Here is a 23848-nt window from a genome sequence, read left to right on the forward strand (position 1 = left end):
AGGGCCTTGAATGTACTATATCTTGTTGATTTTGTTTACTTACTGAAACTTGTCAACATGGATTCTTTATGTGAATACGAGTGCATTATCAGGTAGTTGTCAATCGCTGGCGGTGTATGTGTGTAATGAGGACATTACTGTTGCTGGCGATGAGGCCAAAACCAGCATGTCCAGTATTGAAAAATGGCTTTGATTTTTAATTTTACTTAACATTATTTTACTTATCCGTTATATTGAAGATATTTTTAAAGAATTGTGGCTTGCTTATGAGCACTGAAGCTTAAATGAGACTTTGCTGCGTTGGACGTACGTTGTAATTACTTGTTGAATCAACTGTTTCTTGTTTTCACTGACATCTCTCTTAAAGGGGTCATTTGACGCGGCTAAAACGAATATTATTGTTTGCTTTAGATGTAATACAATGTGTATACACGATTTAAGGTTAAAAACGCTGTATTTTCCACATGCATGTTTGTATCTACTCTTTGCTCCGCCTCTCTGAAACGCGCTGATATTTTAAAGCTCATCGCTCTGAAAAGCGAGGTGTGCTATGATTGGACAGTTAACTAGTGCGTAGTGATTGGCTGAATACTGGGCGGAAAAGTAACACCTCTTACCATATTCGGAACATTAAGGCTGCGCCAGCAACGGTACATGAGATTTTTAAGACCGCCCACCTAACTTGCCTTTGGGCGGTCTTAGTCAAATCGTGTTACGAAGTGACGTAGATTCGTCGGGGTGTGGTTACACGAGGCGTTTCAGGCAGGACTGGGTGAGCGTTCACTTCTAGATAAAATACAAATTTTGCAATTTTGCTTGTCTAATACTTGCATGGGCAACTTATAACACCCCAAAGACAAAGAAAAACACGTATTTCCGGCGAATCACCCCTTTAAGTTTTGAGGACTAGTTCTTATTTGAGCCTAAATTCAGTATGCGTGTACTCAAATACTGTTAAAATCAGATACTCCAAAGACTTGAAGTCGTTTTGGAATTGGTGACATGTAACTTGTAACGGGGTAATATTCGCTGCAATGTATATGTACTTATACTTAAGTATGGTTTCGAGTAATCTTTACACCTCTGCTTATCATGTGTCTTTTTATTACCGTTGCTCTTGTGAAACAATGATAAACTGTACCAGGGGTTTTCCCACATTGTGTTTTGTCTAGACATAATCTCTCTGTTAAGATATAGGTTTCAAACGTTTATAAAATAATCAGGCAATACGAAAAGGGAAGGTTTCTGGTCACTATGTTTTTCTTTAAAAACTGCTTCCTCTTTGGTTCAGTCACTACTTTCCTATGTGCCATCTAGGAAAGTCACTTATCTGTATTATGTTTTAAGATATTGATCATGGAAAACTGCATGCAGATAATATATTTTACATATCTTAGTAACTTCTTCCACCTATCTAATTGTGAACTCACTTTCCCAATTGAAATATAACAGATGGGTTATTTGGTTTAGGCCTACTGATCGGTGTTAAAAAATGCACTTTTACCTTAAATTCTATCCACGCTTCTTCTTGCAGTTCCATTCATTAATCCCATTGTTTTCTTATCTCAGTTTGGGTCTTGTAAGGTCTATCTATGCCAACTTGACATTTGCTAATAGATCTTTTGGCAGGCGTAGTGGGTTAAAGACGAGAGTGCAGAGTCATTTTTAGTTCTTGGGGACACTAATCCAGTTCTCTGAATGAATTACAAGTGCTGGTGTTATCATGGAGATTAATTTTATGTAACAGATTAGCCTCCACCGCCACATCGCACTGAGATTGGATGCTAATGTTGCTGGTGACAGCAAAACTTAATCCTCTAACCTGCCTTGAACACGGATCGCGCTTCAGTGTTTCGTGCTTTCCTTGTGATATCAGCATCTTCTCTGTCCCTTGGAGAGAAGACGGGAGAGACAAAACATGCCATGCTTGCATACAGAGTCACTTCCCTCATTACCTGGCGAGGGCCGGTATGGAGACACTTCGATCCGCAGGGGGTCTCAAGAATCCCAATCCAGGCTGTGGAAAAATGGGAAGAGTGGAGAGAAGAAAGGACGTGGGGACAAAAAAGAAAGTGAGAAGAAAAGCGTGTGATCACCAGTGCTGGATGGGTCTTCTCGCCGCTTTGGGGCCCAGGGGCCAAAACACAAAGGTTGGGATTCAGGATGGGAATGGAGAGTGAGAGGGTGAAAGCGTGGCTGGATGATCACTCCCAGTCTGCCAGGTCTTACTTTAGAAGATCCTCAAGGTGAGCAGTCATGTAATCTGGTCGGAGAAAATTGGGCAATTCCAGTGTTATGGAGGAGGATGTGACATTTGCAGTCAAAACTTGGAAATAAAAAACTCAGATAATGTATTATTACTTAGAGTAATATTATACAGTTTAATTAACTGTCTGCTTATATTTTACTAAACCCCTTATGATAGAGTCCAGACATCAGAAAAATATCAATCTATATACACTTTTTATTTAAGATGAGGGAAATTTACATGCTTTATGGATGTGACGAACAGAAAAAAAAATCTTTGTAGGATTCATGGGAATTAGAATGATTAAACAAAAAGCAGTAATACCCAACAAATGAAAAAGGGACGGCTCTTTATTATACCTTTTTTACATTGCAATCAATAGTTAAGGTTCTTAATATTTATAAATATCTTTGGAAGTCTTTAGACCATAAAACGTCAAATCATTGCATTAGATCATTGCACCAGTCAAATGGGTTGTCCTATAACTCTGTGCACCAAGCTTGCGCTTAAACATCAAGCTTACAATATTATTTTAAGATATAACAATAATCGTAAAACAGTTGTATGAGTTCAATGTTATTGTAATTTCGTTCACTTTGTACTAATGTTGGCTCACTGGTGAATGAGACATTAAGTAATTGACATAATGAGGCGTGTTTCAGGAAAACTGTTGCAATCTTTTCACTTTTTCATCAACTGGACAATCTTAAAAATATATTTTTTTTAGATTAAAAGTCTTCAGTTTCAAGTCTTTGCTTCTGTTATTAAATAACAGGTGTTATTAAAGCTTTATCTTAAAAATAGTTGGTGATTCAAGTACATATGATCAGTAAAAAAAAAATGTATATGTATAAAATGATTGTGAATCGCAGATTTTGATATCTTGGCAAAGCTGAGCACAGTTTAAGTCATTATTGAGACCTCTCTTACACTTGGTCTATAGAAAACATTTTTCTTTCAATCAAAAGAAGAATCTGAGAAGCCCTAGACTGCAGCAAAGGTGTCTATGAGCCCTCCATTTATTCCCATTGGATAACTCCTGAGAAATTAAAGAGATCCTTTTCTTTTCCTTTGGGTTATACACTATAATATGTAAATACAAAAATTATTTGGTAAACTGTATTGATTCCCGCCCATCCATACCTTTCCCCCTTTGCCCAAAGTTCCTGCATCGCTGTTTAACATGCTATCCCTTATTTTCTCAGACATTTGGTGAATGGCTATTTTAGAAAGAGCCCAAGGCCCATCCTCTGTATGGACCTTCACGAAGACCAGTGCACCCTACCAAACTGGAAAGACCCCACTCTTGTTTTTACATCCATCAGTTTGACGATTCTTTAAACTTGGACCAGGGTCGATGGCATTCTTCACCTTCACCACAGCCTAAATCACTGTGTTCACCCAGGCCTCTGAACTCACCAAGAACTCCCGGACCCTTTTTCTACCAATGTAGAAAAGGTGAGTCCTGTGACTTTATACTGAGGCTCTTTGGTGGGAGCCCCGGTCTTCTTAAAAATGAAGATGCCCAGGTTCAGGTCCTGCTACACCTTTGTGAGATCACCCAATATCAGTGCTGTCATTTTTCGATGATAACGGAGGACAAAACAGGTCTGAAGAATCTGGGTCCTGTCCTTCAATCAAAAAAAAGAGTCTGTCAGTGGCCACACACAGATGGAGTGGTACAAGTGCATCATGGGATATGTGGCCAGCAAAGGGAGGCTACTTAACATCAATGATGCTCGTGAGGTAACTTGAAGAGTTATTTTTCTTTTCTAAAAAGTCTAATTTATAAAAGTGTAGATTTGGGAATTTGCAGACCACTTGCTGTCAATTGAGGTCACTGATGGTCCAAGATTCCCCATGAATCAGAAATACAGAGAATGGCAGAGATTTTCCAGTCATTCCAGGATTGCCTTGGTCTAATTATTTGCCTTGATAACAGTTTGAGCGTTAATCCCCAAGGTCTTTCAGTTTGCCATTGTGTGCCAAGCTATAGAGGGCTTGACAAGGCCTTTATCAGTTTAAAGATTAGGCCATGTCCACACGAATACGGGCAGATTTGCACATGCAAGCACAGTACTCAGTCACTGAAACCGAACCAGGGCCAGGGTGAAGATGTTTAGAAACTAGAGAATTGCCGTATGTCGTTGGAATGCGTGCCTCCTATCGCCTTTATTTGACATCAAATTCCAGGCTTCTGATGCTCAACACGGCTTTATGGTTTATTTAATACTTTATTTCTGCGTTTATTTATTTGTTCATCTATTTTTGCATTTATGCATGTATTTATTTATTAATTTATACTTAAGTCATATTTTGTCCTCCATATTTATGAATCCTTTTAAAGATGGGGTAAATCTCAGTTTCTACAAATCTCGTATCAATCTTGAGTACCTATTGAGTAGTATTGCATACTTCATATCTTCGAAGTCTATTTAGTTTGATCAAATTTATAAAATAGAGATACCGCTGTACGATTATTTCCGGAAATAAACGAGATGCTGGAGGAAGGCAGGGGGGACAGAACTACAGCACGAGCACACAGTAAATTGTTGCATTATCCCTTCGTGTTATTTACATTATGCACGTACGCACCGACTGCCAACACAACACAGACATATGGCTTAGTTTGACTTAACGCATACGATTCATGTCTGGCATATTTTAGTGCTGGGACCGCGCCATCTATCACTTCAAACGATCTCCAAATCCAGCATTATATCCACCATTTATATAACATTCATCACCAAAATATAGTGAACAAACAAACACAGCTTAACTTCCGTCAGCCGAGTGAAGCGACGTTGATGCGCGTGACACGTCCGCATGCTCTTTCTCTCACGCTAGCACCAGACTTTCCGACACAAATTGGAATTCTGGGGGACTTTATTGAGCACAGAAATACTAAGTCATACGTCCACTCTTTTTTCAACTAGTTGACCATGTTAAGCATGAGAAGCCAGCCCGTTTAACAGTGTAAAGAAGTCAGAATGCATGAAATAACAGTTACCCCATCTTTCATGTAAGTTAATGCCAATACAATTATTCATCTTAGTTTATAGTTCTTTCAAAAATGGTAACAAGGACCGTGTTTGATTTTTAAAATGTATTAGTAAATGCAGAAATGAACACGAATGAAGATTAATCAATTCTGTAGAAGTATTGTTCATTGTTTGTGTTGGCTAATGCTTAACTTTAAGGTTAAGATTTATCACTTTTTTAGATTAAATATTTGATTTTCAGTGCAAAAGCTCAAAGCTGTGTGCGTGTATGTTTGTGTGGGGGCTCACAAAAGGTCTATTTGAGTTTTTATGCGTTCAGAGCATGTGTGGGCTGCGGGAAATCCCGCTTTATGCTGATTCCAACCCTGATTTGGTATTGTGACGGGTAGCATAATGTAAGAGAGTGAGACCAGCAAAATGGAGAGCAGAGAAGGTGCTGTGAGCTTAAGCAAGTAGAGAAATTAGAGTAGAGTATATTTCTCTCACACGCGTGAAACATGCCACAGGCTTCAACCTGTTTCACCTATCATTATAATATTATTGAGCTACCATTAAACGGACAGAGTCGTCACATCCAAGATAATATGAGATGCAATATTTTACAGGATTGAATAATGTGGTTTCATTTGTGCTTTTATAGGATCCAAGATTTCAATGTGTGGATGAGAAGGGAATAGATAGACCCAAAAGCATTCTGTGTGTGCCCATCCTAAATCAGGAAAAAGCAGGTGAGGTTTGGATTTTCATTACCAATTGTTGTCTGTATGCTCAGCATTACATGAGTCAACGATGTTTTATGAAAACAAAAGATTAAAAAAAGTCATTCAAATAAAAAAAATAAAGAATTAAAGTACATAAAGGCTACAAAAAATTAAATATAACATAAAATGAATTACATAATGTCTTGTATTAAATAGGCTTGAATGTTTTATCAGGTCGATTGTTAAATGTAAAACTTTATCGATTGGTGTGTCTTTGCTTTACAGGTTATGGGTGTGGTCATGTGTGAGGGTAAAAGGAGCTGAGGCACATGTTTAGACGGGTTCTTCTCAGAGCAAGATGAGAAAGTATGTGTTAATTAAGTGTTACAAACATGACAAAACATTCAATCTTTCAACACACATTGATTTCCATTTAATACCCTTCACTAAAATTTAATTGTTTTTAGTAACTCTTTGTGGCATAGGAAAGCTTTATCTAGAATTATATAAACAGATACTGTATTATAGATGTACAAGTAACAGGCCGTTTGTGTAATGTGACTTAAATAAATAGGTCACAAGAATGGCCAATCATTTTGTCTCCAGGTGCTTTCATCACACGTGACATTATTTGGGTTGATTTTGGAAAACAGTCAGCTGTATGAGAACTCTGAGCAAGAGAGCAAACGCAACAAGGTATACCATACACTTCATATTTACATTTATTTGATAATAACACATGGTACAATAGCCATCATTTGTTTTGGTGAGATATTTTGGTTTTGATAGTTGCAGTAAGGTTAAAATACTACGACTATTATATCTATATATCCTACTCACACAGTATCCTACTTTATCTTATATTCTCTGTATTATATATTTGATTGACAGGTTCTGTTGGAGTTGGCTCGGTTGGTGTCACATGATATCTTGGTTAATAGATATACCAACACAGGTTCTGTCTCTTGTTTGCTGTCTTGCAGGGGGTTTATTTAGAGGTATTCCATTTTGAATTTAACGAAAACAGCGGCTCGGTCCAGTGTTCTGCAAGGTTTCACAAATATAATTTTTTTGTTCAGTATTACTTACATATTAAAAACAAAGGAAGTGTATCATTTAGTGAATCATGTTAAATAAAGGCCAGACTGACAGGTGTTTTTGTGATTTTTTTTAGGGACTGTGACACAAATGACCATAGCTACTCCAAGCATGCACAAAACTCATTCAAGACGCCGAGCATGGCAAAAATGACCTCAGACCAGCATGACAACAATGCCGTGAGTTAATGTGGTTGGAAAATATGACAGAGCTGATAATTTATCATATGTACCGATATAGCCATAAAAGTCCCCTTGAAAAATAATAAAATGTTTTAGTTTTTCTTCCTTTTTTTGTAAATGGGGAAAACATTTCATCATAAGTACCTCACATTTGGATTTTTTTGATTTGTGTGTGCTTGTGTATGTTATGGGTTGTTCCCCAAGGGCCAGATTTTGGAGGCCCCTCAGACAACAACTTTTATCTTTGCACCTATAATAGGGAAACCAGGAGATGACGTCATAGGTAAATATTCACTTTTTACACATGCATTTATAAAAAAGGATCAAACCATTAAGTGCCATATCACGTATGTTAATATTGATACTACAGTCTATACATTTCTTAATCTCTACAGGAGTTCGTAAAGTTGACAGAAAAATTGGTATTACAATAGTTCAAGTAAAATATACAAATCTTTTTACAGGTGTGTGTCAGTTAGTCAATAAAAGAAACGCAGCGATTCCTGGGAATGATGTTTTTAGCCGAGCTGATGAACGCCTCCTGGAAGACTTTGCTGTTTACTGCGCTTTAGGATTAGAAAAATTTATCACGCTGCAGATGGGAGATAAAACCAGAGCCAACCTGGATGTTACTAAAGAGGTAGGAAATGATGTCACTTTCTCTAGTCACCGGAAACCACTTCCGCACGTGTCATGAAGAAATATGCTAAATCAACGGTCCAATACACTCAAAACTATGGAATTTCCTTACAGTTACATATGGAATATTATACAAAAGAAAAATTGAGCATTAGATATATAACTTTTTTTTAAATTGTGTGTGTGTTTTGGTGGTGGATCTTTGCATATGCAGGTATTATCTTATCAGATCTCGGCTTCACAAGAGGAGCTTCAAGCCCTGGAGATGAGAATGCTGTTAATCTATAGAAAACAACCAAATTCTTTGATAATATTAGGCCACATTTAACGTTTTCTTTGTATAACAAACTACAATCATATTCCTATTTTACTCTCATACATTTTAGTCTATTTAAATTTATTTCTATTAAGTCTACTGCAATTGAACATACCATATTTCACAATACACCCATCTTACAGCGTGAGAAATAAACAGCTTTTCCTTCATCTGGCTTCGTTATACAAAACCGGTCTAAACCAGTCCAAGCTTGAGTACTGTGCTTTTCACAAGAGTGACTAACAGGAGTGACATTTAGGATTATACATTCAATTTATAATATAATGATTAAGCAATTTAAACCTATAAAGATTGAAAACTTTTTAATTGTTGTTATTTCCCTTTAATAATGGAAACATTTATTATAATTACCACAGTTATATATTTTTTTTAATTCTTAAGTATACATTAGAGAACTTGCTACTTCCTTTAAAAGGAATTATTCGTGTATGTGTGTGGTTCTAGTCTATTTAAAACCAGGATTTTTATAGAATCTGTCTGAAATATTGAATGATTTTATCTATGATTTTTATCTATTTCTTGCTATAAGTCATTTTGTTTCCCTCTCTTTCCTCTCCTTCAGAAGGCAACTATCCCATCAGCAGATGCTCTCTGTTTACGGGATTTTGGCTCCAGTGATTGTGACATGTCACTGACCCCCATGGCTCAGGCTGTTGTGCGCATGTTCTTGGATCTCAACCTACACCAGGAATTCAGCATTGACTACAAGGTTTCCGGTATCATTCTGCACACTTAAATGGATATTTTACAAAAAAATCAACTTCTCATCTACAGTACTTGCCCTCATGTTATTCCAATCCCTTATGACTTTTAAGGCAGGTTTATTGACTTTTTTATTACTTTCAATGAAACTGAATCTATTCTTTTGGTCCTCAATGAACAAAGGATATGTATACTGGTTTGGAATGACATGGGTGTGTAAATAATGATAATCATTTTCTTTTAAAGTAAACTATCCCTTTGTCATATGGTGTGAATACGTCTTTTTCTGTGTCATTCGTGTGTTACAAGTTACCCATGCTTGTATTAGACACGTAAAATTGTGTCTAAAAAAATGTCAGAACATAAGATGCATATCTAAAAGCGAATGCCAGCCCAGACCTGTATGAAACGCCTCGCGTAACCACACCCCCACAAAGTCAGTTCGTTGCACAAGTTGACCAAACTGCCCAAATGTATTCGAAAGTAAGGTGGGCATACCTGTCAGTATAATTGCTTGGGAACCTTACGTTCCAAATATGTTAAGAGGAGTTACATTTCCGTCACACGCTTGCAGTATTTGACCAATCCCTACCGACTGATTAACTGGCCAATCATAGTACACCTCGCTTTTCTGAGCGATGAGCTTTGTAAAAAGCTGTGCGTTTTAGAGGGGCAGTTCAAAGAGGAGATACAAACATGCACGGTATGTGGAAAATACCACGTTTTTAAACCTTAAATCGTTTATACACATTTCATTACATCTAAAGCAAACAATAATATTCGTTTTAGCCGTGACATATGACCCCTTTAAAGGAAGCGCAGTTGCACTTTATTTTACAGTACGTGTACCTATAGTCTTACAGTTTAAATACCTAAGAAAGTACTGTGCAGTATAAGGTAACTACATGGTATAAGTTCAGGTTAAGGGGTAGATTCAGGGTTAGTACCTAGTTATTACCCAGTTATTATATTTACTGTAATAAGAACCCAGTATGGGAAACAAGTGCTACCGGATGCGCCATTAAGCTTCAAGAATTACTCGTAAGAGATGGATAAAGAATGTCTTCCTTTCCTCGTTTCAGAGCCTGTGTCAGTGGGTGTTGAGTGTAAGGAAGGGCTATAGGAATGTATCCTATCATAACTGGAGTCATGCATTAAGCACCGCCCAGTGCATGTTTGCCATACTCCAGGCAGAAGATGAACTCAAGGTCAGACTTTGGAAATGTTTAGATGCACATAAGTTTGTTAACAAGTTAAAAGCCTTATTCTCAACTAAATGATAAGAGGTAATTATTGGTTTATCTCTGTCGTGCTTAATCTCTGATGTTGTGTTTTCAATGTAGAATAATTTAAGCAGTCTGGAGGTTCTTGCTCTCATTGTTGCCTGCCTGAGCCATGATCTGGACCACAGAGGAGTAAATAACTTGTATATTGAAAGGTACAATACACTACTCTACTCTTTTCATAATTTGCATCATAAATGAGAAAAATGTCATCAATGGAAAACATTAAATGCAGGGTAACACAAATGACTTTGCTGTTAAACATTGTTTAAGGTTCGTTGATGGCATAATAATGCAATGTGGTTAAATGCATCTCCAACCGTGTAAATAAATGTTTGCCAAATAGATACAGTTATTTATTACACTGTACGTGTGACATTTCTAAATATGCCCTGTTCTCTTATCTTCTGTTTCGCACTGTTTTACAGGAGTAACCAGCCTCTTGCTCAGCTGTATGGCCATTCATCCCTGGAGCATCATCATTTTGATATGTGCCGTCTCATTCTCAACAACCCTGTACGATCCATCCATCCATTCATACTTCTATTCATAACTCACTCCTTCAATTTAATACAGTTTATTTATTCATTTATTGATGTTAAAACAAATCCAATTATAAAATCAATCCTTTCCACCCTTGTCTTTCTCAGGGCAGTCAGATTCTCAGCTCGCTCTCTAAGAAAGATTACAAGGCTTGTGTACAGATGATTGAGAAGAACATTCTGGCTACAGACCTTACTGTTTATTTAGAGTAAGCCATCATCTCCTTTCAAGTCATCCACATTGATGTTGACTCCAAACGATTTTTGTGTGTAACACTATAGAACATAACAGTGTACATTCATGTTTTTGGTGCTTCTTCAGGAAGAGAACTATGTTCTTTGAACGTGCTCAAAACAGCAGCTGTCTGTGGAAGGATGAACACCACAGAGAACTGTTAAGGTATGAAAATGTTAACATTCAGAAATATGCACATTAACAAACACACTTTTACAGTTTATACAACGGTACAAATTCTGTCTTACTGCAGTATAGAACAGGAACAGGAAACACATACCACTAACACTTGTTTGCTCTTGACCACTTCCTGCCCCCGTATTAACTGATGTTTATCGTTTAAATAGGTCAATGCTAATGAAAGCAAGCGACATGTGTGCAATAACCAAACCATGGCCTTTTCAGAAACGGGAAAGCACTCACTCCTTCTTAAGTACTTTCTAAGTGTACTGTACGAACATCTGTTTGCAAACTTAAAACATGAACATGAAACTCAACCACAAGTGCAGCCATGCACACACATAAAAGAACAACGGTTATGTATTGTATGCATGCACACACACACACACAAACACAATAATTTTTCTCTTTACCTCAACAGATTGCTAAACTTGTAGCAACCGAGTTCTTTGCACAAGGAGACAGAGAGAAGTGCGAATTTAAAACGCAGCCAATTGTAAGTCAAGAAAATGTTCTACTTTTTTGTATGATAAACTTTGCATTTGAGATTTAGTGGGACATTCTGTTGTCTAGTTTCTCAAACCAAAGCAAATTATTAACTGATTTACCAGTGTGAATGAGGATATTATTATGATATTTAATAGACACAATCTTACAAACGGAGGCTGAATCACTTTGTTTCTATCAGAATGTGATGGATCGAGAAAACTCTTCACACTTACCTCACATGCAGGTTGATTATATAGACGGGATTTGCTCACCGCTCTACAAGGTAAGAGTCTGCCCGCCCACATCCTGTGAGACATGTGTGTCAGTATGTGTGCTGTGTGTCGTACTGCACTTTTGTTGCAATGCTGTGTCTCTCTCTCTAGACAGCAAATCCTTGACATTTTCACTCGTACACAATGTATTTCTTTTCGACTCTTTGTTTTGCAGGCCCTGGCCAGCATTTTCCAGTCTTGTTCCCCTTTGTTAGAAAGTTGCAGAAGGAACAGAAAAACTGGCAACAGCTTGTAGAAAGTGGAGAAGAGGAAGAAAGAAAGAAAGAAATAAAAGTAACAAAAAATTCATGAATCCATATGAGGAAGGAAATCGGATTTTGAGGAATGGAGCACTCAAAGGGTGAAACAAGTCATGTCTGATATTCAGATTTTTCCCACATATGATGAAATTCCCTGTGATTAAAAAAGAAATATCATCACTGTGGCCTCTTAGTAATTCAACTCTGACAAAAGAGATAGTAGATTTGAAAACGTACATGTAGCAGCTGTTGTCCCACCTTAAAGTTAAAGCTTTTTTCAATAGTAGCACTGCTAAGGCAGCATCATACCTAATACAGTTTGTAGATTTGTGGTGCAATTAAGCTTAATCTTGAACAATATATTGAAGTAGAAACAAGCTATACATTCACAACTGGTCAACTAAATAGATGTCTGAAAGTGTATCCAGTATGGCTGGTGAATGCATTTGGCTGTCAGTCTACAGTCTAAACAAGCGAAGAATGAGGTAAAATATTTAAAATGTGACTGAAAACAATAAAAAAAAGAGATTGAATTTGATGTGTTTTTATTTTACATCACAATGCTGTATTTGTTTGAGTTTCTGTTGACTAATGCAATTTAGATATTTGATTTATATAATAATGTACATTCTTTAAAACAGATGAATGTTTATGATTTATGTAGTGTTGACAGTTAAAAAAAAACATTTCGATAAAAAATACGATTTTAAATCTGTCTAAAGCAAACATGCACAAATGGAAACCTTCATGTTGATTATTATACTGTAAGTTTCCATTTGTGTAAAATCCCCGAAGTTTAATGTGATCAATAGAATATTATGGGGGAGTGCCTCAGGGTGCAACAGAGTGGTGTTTTTCAGTTATGTGGTCACGAGTCCTCACGTGATCTGTGGCAAGTGCAGTCTTGTTAAGAAGCAACTTTGCGAGATGTATGATTGTAATCTCGAGTGCTGAATACTACACTGCAGGGCAGTGACAGAGACTTGCCCAAACCAAGATAAAACCAACTTTTTGGTTTAAAGAAGTGTTTACAGTACCACTTTATAACCAGGGGAGTTTAACTACATTTGTAGGAGCACTTCTATTAATACCGTTAAGAAAACATAAAGCAATGGTCTATCATTGAGCTACAGGAACTTGAATACTTTTGAAGCGTCTGAAGGAACTGTAAATATTTTCACACGTCATCACACTCATGTGCATCTGATCTGATACCCCCAACACAAGACTAGTGTTCCAAAATGTAACCCATCTTAAAGTAAAAAACACACAAAGTATTATTCTTTTTTAGTACAAAATTTATTACAAAATAAATATTTATTACAAAATCAATGAAACAAAACTTCTTACAAAATTGAGTGTAGAAACTTGATCTATTGTAAATACATCATTGTGTCTGTCTGTTATACTCAAGAATGAGTAGTTATCAATGACATGACATCCTATAATAACTTGACGAACCGTTTGATCACATACAGTATGTGAATGGGAGAAAGCGTAAAGCTTAATATCAAAGTAAAATGTCATACTGTACATCCAAACACACTTTGGCTTAAATAGAAAACGTATAAAATCTCTGGCATTACAAACAATATAAAATATATAAAATAAATAACCTTAATTTTGTTCAGTAAATAAATACTAATTGTCAATATATACAATATAAATACGCACACACACACACACACACACACACACAAAAGGCAACAATGTTGCCATCAGTTCTGTTGAAGTGGAAAGATTCATGCCTAATATTTCTTTTAAAAACAGCGTTGATGTTGATAGTCGAGATGTTCATGGTGCTTTGCTGTAAACAGAGACAGAAAAGAGATATATATAAGAGAGACAGATATAAAACATAATATTTAGCTTTAATAACTCTAATCCCAAACCAATGTTATAAGGGCTTGTTAACACTTACTTGGCAATGATCTTCTCAATGACTTTCTTAACCCAAGGAGCGGCTGGGTCCAGACAGAGCTCTTGACCAGTTCTCTTTAGAGTGGCACTGTGGAATGAATAAACAAAGCAAATAAACAAAAATCCAATAGAAATCACTAACAAACATATCAATAATGCTTAGATTTTTATACTGTATTTCAGCATCATTGTACAAAAAAAAACTTTGGTCAAAGGAAACGTGTGAACACTCACATGATCTCTGTGTCTTTGCAGTGAGAGCTGGGGGGAAAGAGTTCTACAGTCTCTATATGTTTGCCAATGCGGCGAGACTCTGTTTTAATGCAACGACAGCGTTGATCTACTCCCAGGCTCATTCCTAAAATAAGAAATACAACATTTAATATAAGGTATGGCCTATTGAACCTACTGTAATCTCTTTATTATACACTTTGTTTATTTATATTTATATTTTAATTCTTATATTTTAAAATCATTATCTTATTGCACATTGCACATTGCACATTTAAATGATAAAAATTCTGGTACTAGCAAATACTGTAATCATATATCACCTACTGTATATATGCTAAAATGATCTTTATAAATGCTCTTACCTTCACAAATAACCAGAAATGCCAGGAAGACAATGATGGAGACGGTGAAGATTTTGCAGTTCATTTTCAAGAGTTCAATGTTCGGATAAAAGTATCACAGAATCAACTAAATCAAAAACAAAGTACTAGATAATGTAATTGCAGAATGTTTTAAAATTCTGTTTTGTGCTGATTTGTATCCCTGTTGTATCTGGATGTGGAAGTGATATGAAAATTTGGAAGCTGGAGCTCTTTTAAAGCCCAGTCCTGGATATGAGTCAAAGGGGGTTGCGCAAGATCCGCTCTGGGAAAGTTTACGCTGATGTCATAAATTCTTAATTCCTGAGCATGTCACATGGTTAACTCATGTGATCAATAAAGTGACAGTAGAATGATGGAGCTTATAGAATTTTAGTGGTTTTCTACAGTGACGTCTATGTATTGCAACGCAAACAAAATTTTATTTAAACATATCACAATTAAATAACAATATCACGCAACCACAGCTGGCCAAAACATGTTATGTTGTTATTGCAAATATCTCAGTTTTATTTAGGATTGCAGTGACATTAAAGGGATAGTTCATCCCAAAATTAACATCACTCTTTTTTCTATGCACAAAAGAAGATATTTTGAGAAATGTCTCAGTGGTTTTGTGTCCATACAATGTCAATGGGGTCCAATGTTGACCTTCAAATCAGTTGACCTTCTTCTAAGTCATAATGACATGAGGGTGAATAGACTATACCTCTTTAAGATTTTAAGTTTTCCAAAATGCCACAACATAGCACAACTACAGGTTATAAAATCTGCAAAGATTTAAAATACAGAAGAAATTTGTATTGTTTTGAGTTGGCAAAGCAACAAAGCCACAAAAGTATCATCACGGGCAATGTTAATGTATTCATGTAGCCTTTTTTGAACACGAAATTAAAACATTTAAAAAAAATGTTGTAGAACTTATTTTGGCCAAGAACCAAGAGTTCATTTTTTAGGGGTGGAAAGTAATAACGTTGTTGCAAATGGTTGTACAGATACATTTGTAAATATTTCTATAGATTTTGATTAGATTAATGTAATAACACAACTCATCTTAACAAACTGCATTATTTGTGTCTGCGTATGTATTTTTTTGTATGAACAACTGTTTAGTCATTGCGGTTGGTAAATCATTTACTTCTGGAAAGTTGAAGGGTTATAATGCCTTAGGACATTGCTCACAGAATATGTTTTTTTATATTTACCTTAAATAATTTAGTTGCTTTTATTCATAGAAATTTATAAGGCTGTTTTTGTTTATTATATGTCTGTTAAAGCAATTGTTTAAACTTTTTCTAACTTCACCATTTCTGAACTGCATTAAGTCTTTGGCAGTAGTATCAGTGACAAGATACAAATGAAAAGCAGAAAAAAATTAGACTGATGCCAAACCACAAATATCCGTCTCTTGAGAAAGTTTGCCCAGTATTGCTTAATGTTTGGAAAGAAATAAGAAAGAAACTTTGTTTAGACAGTTTCATTGTTGTCTGCGGCCTATACTTTTTTATCAAAACAATGCACAAGAAATCCCATCAAAACAATGCATCCGGGAATGTTGCGTGACTTATTTGCTTGGGAATTAGGATTCAGATGAGGATGTAAGCTAAACAGACAGTTCTAAACAGTCTTAAAGCTCCAGTATGTAATAATTTTGTAATAAAATTTCAGAAAATAACTTGCACAGTGTGATATATTTCCTCCAGTTGTGTACTTACAATATTTCAAAAGTCTCTAAAGATTTTTTATTTCAGAGAAATTCCGATTTTAAATAACTGGCCGTCCCGGAAAAGAAATGTCGTCTCTCAGTGACGCAATGTCCGCTCTATACTTTGTTCCGGTGTAGACCAGAATATCACATGGTCAAATGCGGAAGTGGTTGTTATGGATCACGATTACTCTTTGAAGTGCCAGTAAAACGGAAGCGTCCATATTTGGATACACGCAGACTGTGTGACAAACGGAGTAATAAAACCAGGATAAATATCGGCCAGGCGTTTTCGAGATGGAGAGAGCTGCGCGACAATCTTGGACTTGACAGAGACTCTGCTCTCGCGAGTGTATTGATAGACAGGTAATACAAAAACAAATAAATTACCTCATCCGTGATCATGATTCGTTTATCCAATTTAGATACATCGCGAAAACGCATTTAAAACGACATCTCCCATCGTCACCTGCTTCATAGCGTCATCCAGCTTCGCCTTTGTTATTGTGGAAATGCGCCCTCTTGTGGTCAAATACCAAGGTTACATACTGCAGCTTTAATATTTTGGTTTTGAAGTATAAACCTGTCAAAACCCTCCATTAAGAAGATAAAAATCCTTTCTACTATAAATAAAAAGCTTATGATTGACAGACAGATAGAAGGTATTTATTTTAAGTAATAAATTGTGCATATTTGGCCTCATGAGGAAATGGGAAATGCCCGGGGAATTTGCGTCAGAGGCAGCAGACGGAGTCACATATAAAAACATTAGCTTTAGATGGAAATACCTGAACTGACCTCCCAACGGTGCTCAAAAGGTTAATAAAACTACTATGACAGAAAAAAAGGTGTGTTTTTGTGTGTGAAATTGAAGCGGTGAGAACGGTGGATGTGGCAATGCAGGAAATGTGTGTTTGACGTGTGTCTGGCAGATATCTTTGTTTGAAGCCTGCATGTTCATACTCAGCACATAAAGCTCCTTTTTTAACCTCCTGAACTGATTCTCCCTTACAGTCTTTCAGTGTGTTGTTGTGGAATCCTGGATACTTTAATTTGCTGCATGGGTGACGAAAAATATATGTTCATGTATAAATACTGTATTTGTTTAAAAGAGCAGTAATGACTAATAATGTTGCCTTATGATGACATTGATAAAAACGTTCCTTGTTTGTATGAGTGAAAATTGCTTATGCATCAAAAAAAGAAAGAAAAAAAGACAATTGCTGTTCTTCTGTGTGTATTTGCATATTGTGACATACTTGATCATACGTCCTGGGGTTTGAGGAAAGGTTGCAGGAAGTATGAGATAAATCAGAAGACATTTAATCTCTGTGAGAATTGTATAAGAGGCGAGGAAGACTAATTGATTGTAAGTGCCTGAAGTGGAGAACAGGTTGCTGATGGTTGTCACAAAACAGCTAAAGGAATAGTTCACCATAAAAAGGAAAATTCTGTCATCATTCACTTACTATCTTGTCATATTAAACCTGAACATTTTTGGAAAAAGAAAACGCTGGTCCTATTGATTGTCAATGAGGACCAACGGGTCTTGGTTACCAACATTTTTCAAAATCTGTATATTCTTTTGTGTTTTGCAGAAGAAAGAAAACCACACAGTTTAAAGTCACCATGAAACAGAAGTTGTGATTGACTTCTTTTCCATATCGTGACGTATATTCGAGTGCAACGGATTCTAACCCTTCGTTCCAATTCACCTACTGATACCATGCCCTAATAGATATTTTGCATGGCAAAAGAGATTGCAGACACTGGGACATACTAACAGGAAGCGGAAGTGGCCGCTGTTGCCGAGACAACATTGTGGCCTATAAATGTCACATAAATAAAATATAGCTCTTCATTCCTGTCATGGTCCTTTCCTTGTCTTGAAATGTCTAGTTTTGTGGACTGGGTCATGACAGTACCATGTCTTGTGTGTGTTACGTCTTGTATGGAGACACGTGGGTGTTTGTAATGACATTGCGCAGGTTCTCACAAAGGCTGTGGAGGAGCTGGGTGAGTGGTTCCTGCCGGGGCACCGTCAAGCCCCTCGGCAGCGGACTTCACCATTCTTTCCAGAAGTTCATGAGGAACTTACCAGGTCATGGCGCGCCCCCTATTCGGCTCGTCTATGATCCTCCGCTCTCACCACGGTTAATGGCGCAGAGGAAAAAAGGCTAAGAGAGGCTGCCTCCCCTCGATGAGTCTGTGACTGCACACTTACTGTATGTCCACACACTGCCATTGGATGGACGGCAAAAGTAGCCCACCTGTTTAAGCCGTGTAAGATGACTTCTGCCCTCGCTGGATGCTCTTTATTGTCCGCCGGCCAAGCGGCATCAGCGCTTCACTCCATGGCGGAGCTCCAGATCTACCAGGCTAAACTCCTCCAGGGAATGGATGAGTCTGGCCATTTCGGCTTCCCACGCCCCTATAGCAGGGCAAATGGTGGGAAAGAACCACCTCGTTGTTTGTTTCTTAAAGGGGTCCAGGCGGCTCTGTCCCCCTCGCCCCTCAACCATCCCTCTATGGGATCTTCCCACGGTGCTGAGAGCTCTGAAGAGCCCCCCCTTTGATCCCTTGCAGTCTGTGGACCTTCGTTACCTGACTCTAAAGACCACTCTGCTGCTAGCACTGGCATAGGTTAAACGCATGGGCAATTTACAGGCGCTCTATGTGAGCCCTGCCTGTTTTGAATTTGGGCCTGACGACTCTAGGGTGGTCCACAAACTGGGACATTACGTAACGAAGGTGCTCTCTACCCTGTTTAGGGCACAGGGAGTGGTGCTTTCTTCACTCCCCTCCTCCGAACAGGACCCGGAGCTAAACCTGCTGTGCCCCGTAGGAGCGCAAAAGGTTTACATCAAATGTGCCGCCCCCTTCAGGCACTCGGAACAGCTATTTGTTGCATCGGTGACCGCACCAAAGGGTCCCCGGCCACTAAGCAGAGACTTTCTAAATGGATAGTTGAGGCTATCTCGCTAGCGTATCCTTCCTTGGGCCTTCAATGCCCCATGGGAGTTAGAGCCCACGCTTCTAGAGGTATTGCTTTGTCCTGGGCTTGGTCTAGCAGTGCGTCTATAGCGGAGATTTGTTCGGCTGCCTGTTAGGCTTCACCATCCACATTTAGCAGATTCTATAGTCTGGATCTCCCGGCCTTCCAGGCTCAGGTCCTCTCTGCTTATGATTTACACTAGCCTGCCGGCCTACGGTTGCTCCAACCGTGCCGGCCCTAGGCACAAGGTCATTGGGACGATTACCGGACTGGGCCACATCTTAGCTTGACCCTGTCCACTCGGCAGGGCTTCCTGCTCATGCTTGGCCCACAAACTTGTCTCGGGTTAGGTTTTGAGTTATCGTTCCTCTTGTAACACCCAAGGATTATATTGATTCCCCATAGCGCCCTGCTACGCAGTACAAGTGAAGTACCGATAGGGAAGGTACTCGGTTATTTACGTTACCTCGGTTCCCTGAGATACGGGAACGAGATCTGCACTCTTTGCCATGCTTCCAAGCTGCATGGGCATCGATTCAGTCAAAGTAACCTGAGGACACTGCAGTGATTTGTCATTTTATATAGCCATAAACTCCGCCCCCTTTGGCGGGCTCCATCGCCATAGGTCCGTGCAGTTTTGCTGCCATTGGATTCAAGTTTTGTCTTTCATAAACCAATGGCCTTGCAGTTTTCACTACGTTATTGAAAAACGGAGAAAAATGAATTTTAACCATAGCGTCCTGCTACACAGTATTTGTTCCCATACGCAGGGAACTGAGGTTGCGTAAGTAACATTTTTCAGATTATTTGTAAATACATTTTTCAGATTAATTGCAAATTATGGAGGCTCTTAATAGTTCCCGGAGAAACTATTCATGACTCTTACTCATTTTCACCTACTATATAGTATGGAAGTAGGCGATTTAGGACGTAGCTTCTCCCTCTTTCAACGGCTCTGGTCCGACCCCTTTTTTGTTGCTTACGTCATGGCGTGAAGTGTTTTGGTTGAGAGGGGATGGAAGGTTAATGTTTTGTATTAAAGATTTTAAGTGAATAATTAAAAAAATGTAATGTGCGGTGATAAATCATTTATAATGATCACTGCAACACTGTGTAAAACACTTTTTCATATGATTTCATGGTGACATTAAAAAATCACAACAGGGTGAATAAATTATTATATTTTAATTTGGAAGGTGAACTATTCTTTTAAGAGCCAACAGGACTCGTTCCTATGAACTGAAAATGTTGACTGAATCCACACCGTAAAATGACAGAATATTCTTTTAAATGATGGCCTTCACAGCGGTGCACTCGTGTGGTGAAAAAACAGAACTGCAAAGAAATTTGTGCTCCCCACGTGGGCATGCGTGAAAATGCCAGCTGTAAAATATGCGTCATTACGTTTTAGCACTCTGGCTGCAGATGCGCCGTGAAGTTATTGATTAGTCAGGATTCCTCCGTTACCCTTCCATGCAGTTAATTTAATAAGTATGTTTAATAAGTATGTTTAAGAAGTAAAATTTGTGGTTATTTTGAAATAATGTTCAAATGTACATCTTTACACGTATAGGCTATTATTTCGTACAATGTATGTGCAATACACACTAATAGCCTCTAGCCTATTGATAATATTGGTTTAACGCAACCTATGCACGTGGGCCTGCTGTAGGCTATATTACATTTGTATCAGTGTTAATAGGCTCTTTGTCTGCTGTGCCTATTTTTGTGTATTATATGCTGTATATATATATATATATTTTTTGGTTCTCCTGTACTCTTCTGTAACCAAAGAAAAGGTATAGCTAGGCCTATGTGCGTAAGCATAGGTTACTTTGCGAAAAAAACTCATTCGATTTTTCATTCATTCATATCGGGTCTCTTTTTTACATTGTTGTTTTTCAGTAGGTGGGCTATAAATGACCCATTTTGCTCTCTAAAATCAAAATACACAAAGAAAATCATGAGTGAAAGTTTAAAATGCAGGACAATTGGGGATGCAATATTTAAATACAGCAAATTCTAAAGGAAAGAATATATTGAACACTTTCATCACCAAGATTCGCACATTTTTTGTTTAATCTATATTTAATTTTATAGGCCTACTACTTCTATAAGTACATATATTCATATATTTAGTATGATGTCATATTTAATAATTGAACATTAGGTCTACGTTTGACCTTAATGATAAGTACAAATATTAAAACTCTACAAATCTCTAAGAAGGCGGGGCATTGCTTTGTGAGGAGGGGAGAGTGAAGGGGGCGAGGTGCAGTGAACACGTCCTAAAGAGAGATGGCAACGTCAACGCGCATAATGATGAGCCCATGGAACAGTCGGATGTGAACGCGCTTTTTCCTTCCGTTTGTGATCGACCCCCACTTTACCATATCTAATCAACTGCCATCGATCGGCGCATCTCACCTCAAGAGACAGAAACCCAAGCGGACTCTACGATATTTGCTCAAGTGCTCTCCAGTCGGTGTTAAGGAGGGACGAGAGGACCGTCTGCGCTTCTCCGCATCATCCTCTTCCTCGCGTTGCCGATTCCCCATCACAATGGCTCTGACCATTTGCACCAGATTTACGGACGAATATCAGCTTTATGAGGAGCTCGGAAAGTGAGTGCACGTGAATGATTGTGTGCATATGCATTTGTTGTATAATTTGCACGATTTGCCATATAACCGTTGCATGCGAAATGTTATTGTTCTTGGTTTGTCAACCAAGGTCTTGACATCTTGCTGAAAGCACAATGAAATGATGTATTTGACAGCCTTAGCTGTTAACAAATCCAACGCTTGTAATAAGCTTGACATGAGCGTTATGTTGCATCGACTGGTCACTCCAAAACTATACGAGTGCCCATGCAGACATGATTTTCGGGCGCGTTTGGACATGGTGATGCCCAGAAATGTTGCCCGAAAAGGCACCGATTTGGTTTTAAGACGCGGACTTTCAGACAGCACGTCAGATATCCGAGGAGCTTGAATAATGCAATTTTGAGGAGAGACGAGGGGGATTTGACATATCTTTAGGGGGGCGGGGATGGGTTTCGGTATTTTTCCCATGGAGACAGAAATCCTCATGGCAATGCGACAGCGCGGACACACACATTCCCGTGCTGTTAATTATCGCGTTGGGGATTCCTTGCGTTGCGTCTGAAAAAGGGTCGGGAGGGTGGATCGGCTGTAGTGTGAGGGGAGGGTGCTGTAGGGTGCGCAGCAGGGGCAACATTGGTGGTTCCGATCTGGAGTTTTGGAGATGCCCTGGTGCGTTTCAGCATTTGGACGTGCTGATGCGTTCTGATCGCCTCCGAAATGACCCGAATTGAGAGTGTTTTTAAACCAACTGTGAGCTGTCTTTGAAATCCTCCTCGTCGCTGCATGGTTCAATCTCTGCAATAACATTTCGTGCAAAATATGATTTCTGCGCCTTCTGCGCATTGGAATTGTGCACTCCAATTAATATCAATCAAACTGCTGTTGGTTTGTTTTGATTTAAGCCATAATAACAAAAAATATATAGCAAACTAACACAATATATGCATGATAGCATAATGAACAACATGGTTTTGAGAAAAAATGTAATAATTGAGTAATCTCATTCTGGAACCAAACTCTTCATTTGAACCAGATTTTATCTTACAAAATGCATATGCTTATTGTATTTTTGGTTGCTTAAAAAAACCCTCTGTATGAGAAAGGAACAAACACACCAGAGGGGGCATTTAAGGTGATGTGTAATTAACCTCCTCATTTCCCACAACGCCAGAGATGTGTTTACTGCATAGGTGGCCAGCGAGCGAATATCCCATGCAATTTGAAAACACCCCCACACGCTCATCAAACACCCACACACATGAACAAACAACCATAGTTGTGTAACCTTGGAAAAGCTCAGGCTGTGCCTCCGTCATGGCACACATTCTACTCTCTGTGCCATATGCTCTATCCTTTCGGCATCAGGGCCTTGTGCCCATTTATTCCTCACTGCCTCTTCTCTTTCCTCCCTTTTCTTTAGGGGAGCGTTTTCTATTGTGAGACGATGCGTGAAAATATCATCCGGCCAAGAGTACGCTGCCAAAATCATCAACACGAAGAAGCTTTCCGCCAGGGGTATGTAAAGACGGCTTGATTTTTGTTTTGCACGCTCCTGTCAGGTGTGAGGCAGTGAAAAGTCTTTGCATCTGGGCCTCATCTGTGCTGACGTAACGTTTGCTTGTGTTTAAAGGGATAGTTCACCCAAAAATTCTAATTCTGTCATCATTTACTGACCCTCGTGTCAAACATGTATGACTTTCTTTCTTCTGCAGAACACAAAAAAGAAAAGCTACTAAGCAACATTGGCCCCCATTTACTTCCATTGTGTGAATGACATGATGAATAAATGATGAGAGGATTTTTATTTTTGGGTGAACTATCCCTTTAAGCGTTGTTGT

General features: G+C 38.3%; 3 protein-coding genes across 8 annotated transcripts in view; 2 read left to right on the forward strand and 1 right to left on the reverse strand.

Moving 5' to 3' along the window:
• Positions 1-1918: 1918 nt before the first annotated feature.
• pde5aa (phosphodiesterase 5A, cGMP-specific, a) lies at positions 1919-12703 on the forward strand. The gene is given in 25 exon segments (XM_056730001.1): positions 1919-2084; positions 2087-2246; positions 2292-2307; positions 3478-3888; positions 3890-3994; positions 5891-5978; positions 6274-6317; positions 6558-6647; positions 6843-6940; positions 6943-7002; positions 7126-7228; positions 7436-7514; positions 7696-7871; positions 8085-8133; positions 8768-8916; positions 9992-10117; positions 10253-10347; positions 10621-10708; positions 10843-10943; positions 11057-11134; positions 11317-11379; positions 11570-11645; positions 11838-11921; positions 12086-12146; positions 12149-12703. Coding segments are annotated over 25 exon segments (2640 nt in total). The 3' UTR covers positions 12223-12703.
• A 744-nt stretch (positions 12704-13447) lies between these two features.
• On the reverse strand, positions 13448-14909 carry cxcl8a (chemokine (C-X-C motif) ligand 8a). The gene is made up of 4 exons (XM_056766029.1): positions 14687-14909; positions 14325-14448; positions 14092-14178; positions 13448-13977 (listed from the first exon to the last, which is right to left on the reverse strand). The coding sequence occupies exons 1-4, from the start codon at positions 14748-14750 to the stop codon at positions 13965-13967; spliced, it is 288 nt and encodes a 95-aa protein (XP_056622007.1). The 5' UTR covers positions 14751-14909; the 3' UTR covers positions 13448-13964.
• A 6806-nt stretch (positions 14910-21715) lies between these two features.
• The window catches only part of camk2d2 (calcium/calmodulin-dependent protein kinase (CaM kinase) II delta 2), a 31102-nt gene continuing 28969 nt past the window's right edge, over positions 21716-23848 (forward strand). For all 6 annotated transcript variants that reach the window (XM_056764579.1, XM_056764595.1, XM_056764586.1 and 3 more), the window contains exons 1-2: positions 21716-22028; positions 23431-23525. In XM_056764579.1, the coding sequence (XP_056620557.1) occupies positions 21967-22028; positions 23431-23525 (157 nt within the window). In that variant the 5' untranslated portion in view covers positions 21716-21966. The remainder of the gene's footprint in view (positions 22029-23430; positions 23526-23848) is intronic.

This window comes from Triplophysa dalaica, chromosome 2 (genome assembly GCF_015846415.1).
Source record: "Triplophysa dalaica isolate WHDGS20190420 chromosome 2, ASM1584641v1, whole genome shotgun sequence".
Classification (NCBI taxonomy): domain Eukaryota; kingdom Metazoa; phylum Chordata; class Actinopteri; order Cypriniformes; family Nemacheilidae; genus Triplophysa; species Triplophysa dalaica.

Coding starts and splice junctions, on each gene's coding strand:
- cxcl8a (XM_056766029.1), bottom strand. CDS start 14,750: ATGAACTGCAAAATCTTCACCGTCTCCATCATTGTCTTCCTGGCATTT. Junction 14,449..14,686: donor ATTTCTGGTTATTTGTGAAG/GTAAGAGCATTT, acceptor TTCTTATTTTAG/GAATGAGCCTGGGAGTAGAT. Junction 14,179..14,324: donor TGCAAAGACACAGAGATCAT/GTGAGTGTTCAC, acceptor TTCATTCCACAG/TGCCACTCTAAAGAGAACTG.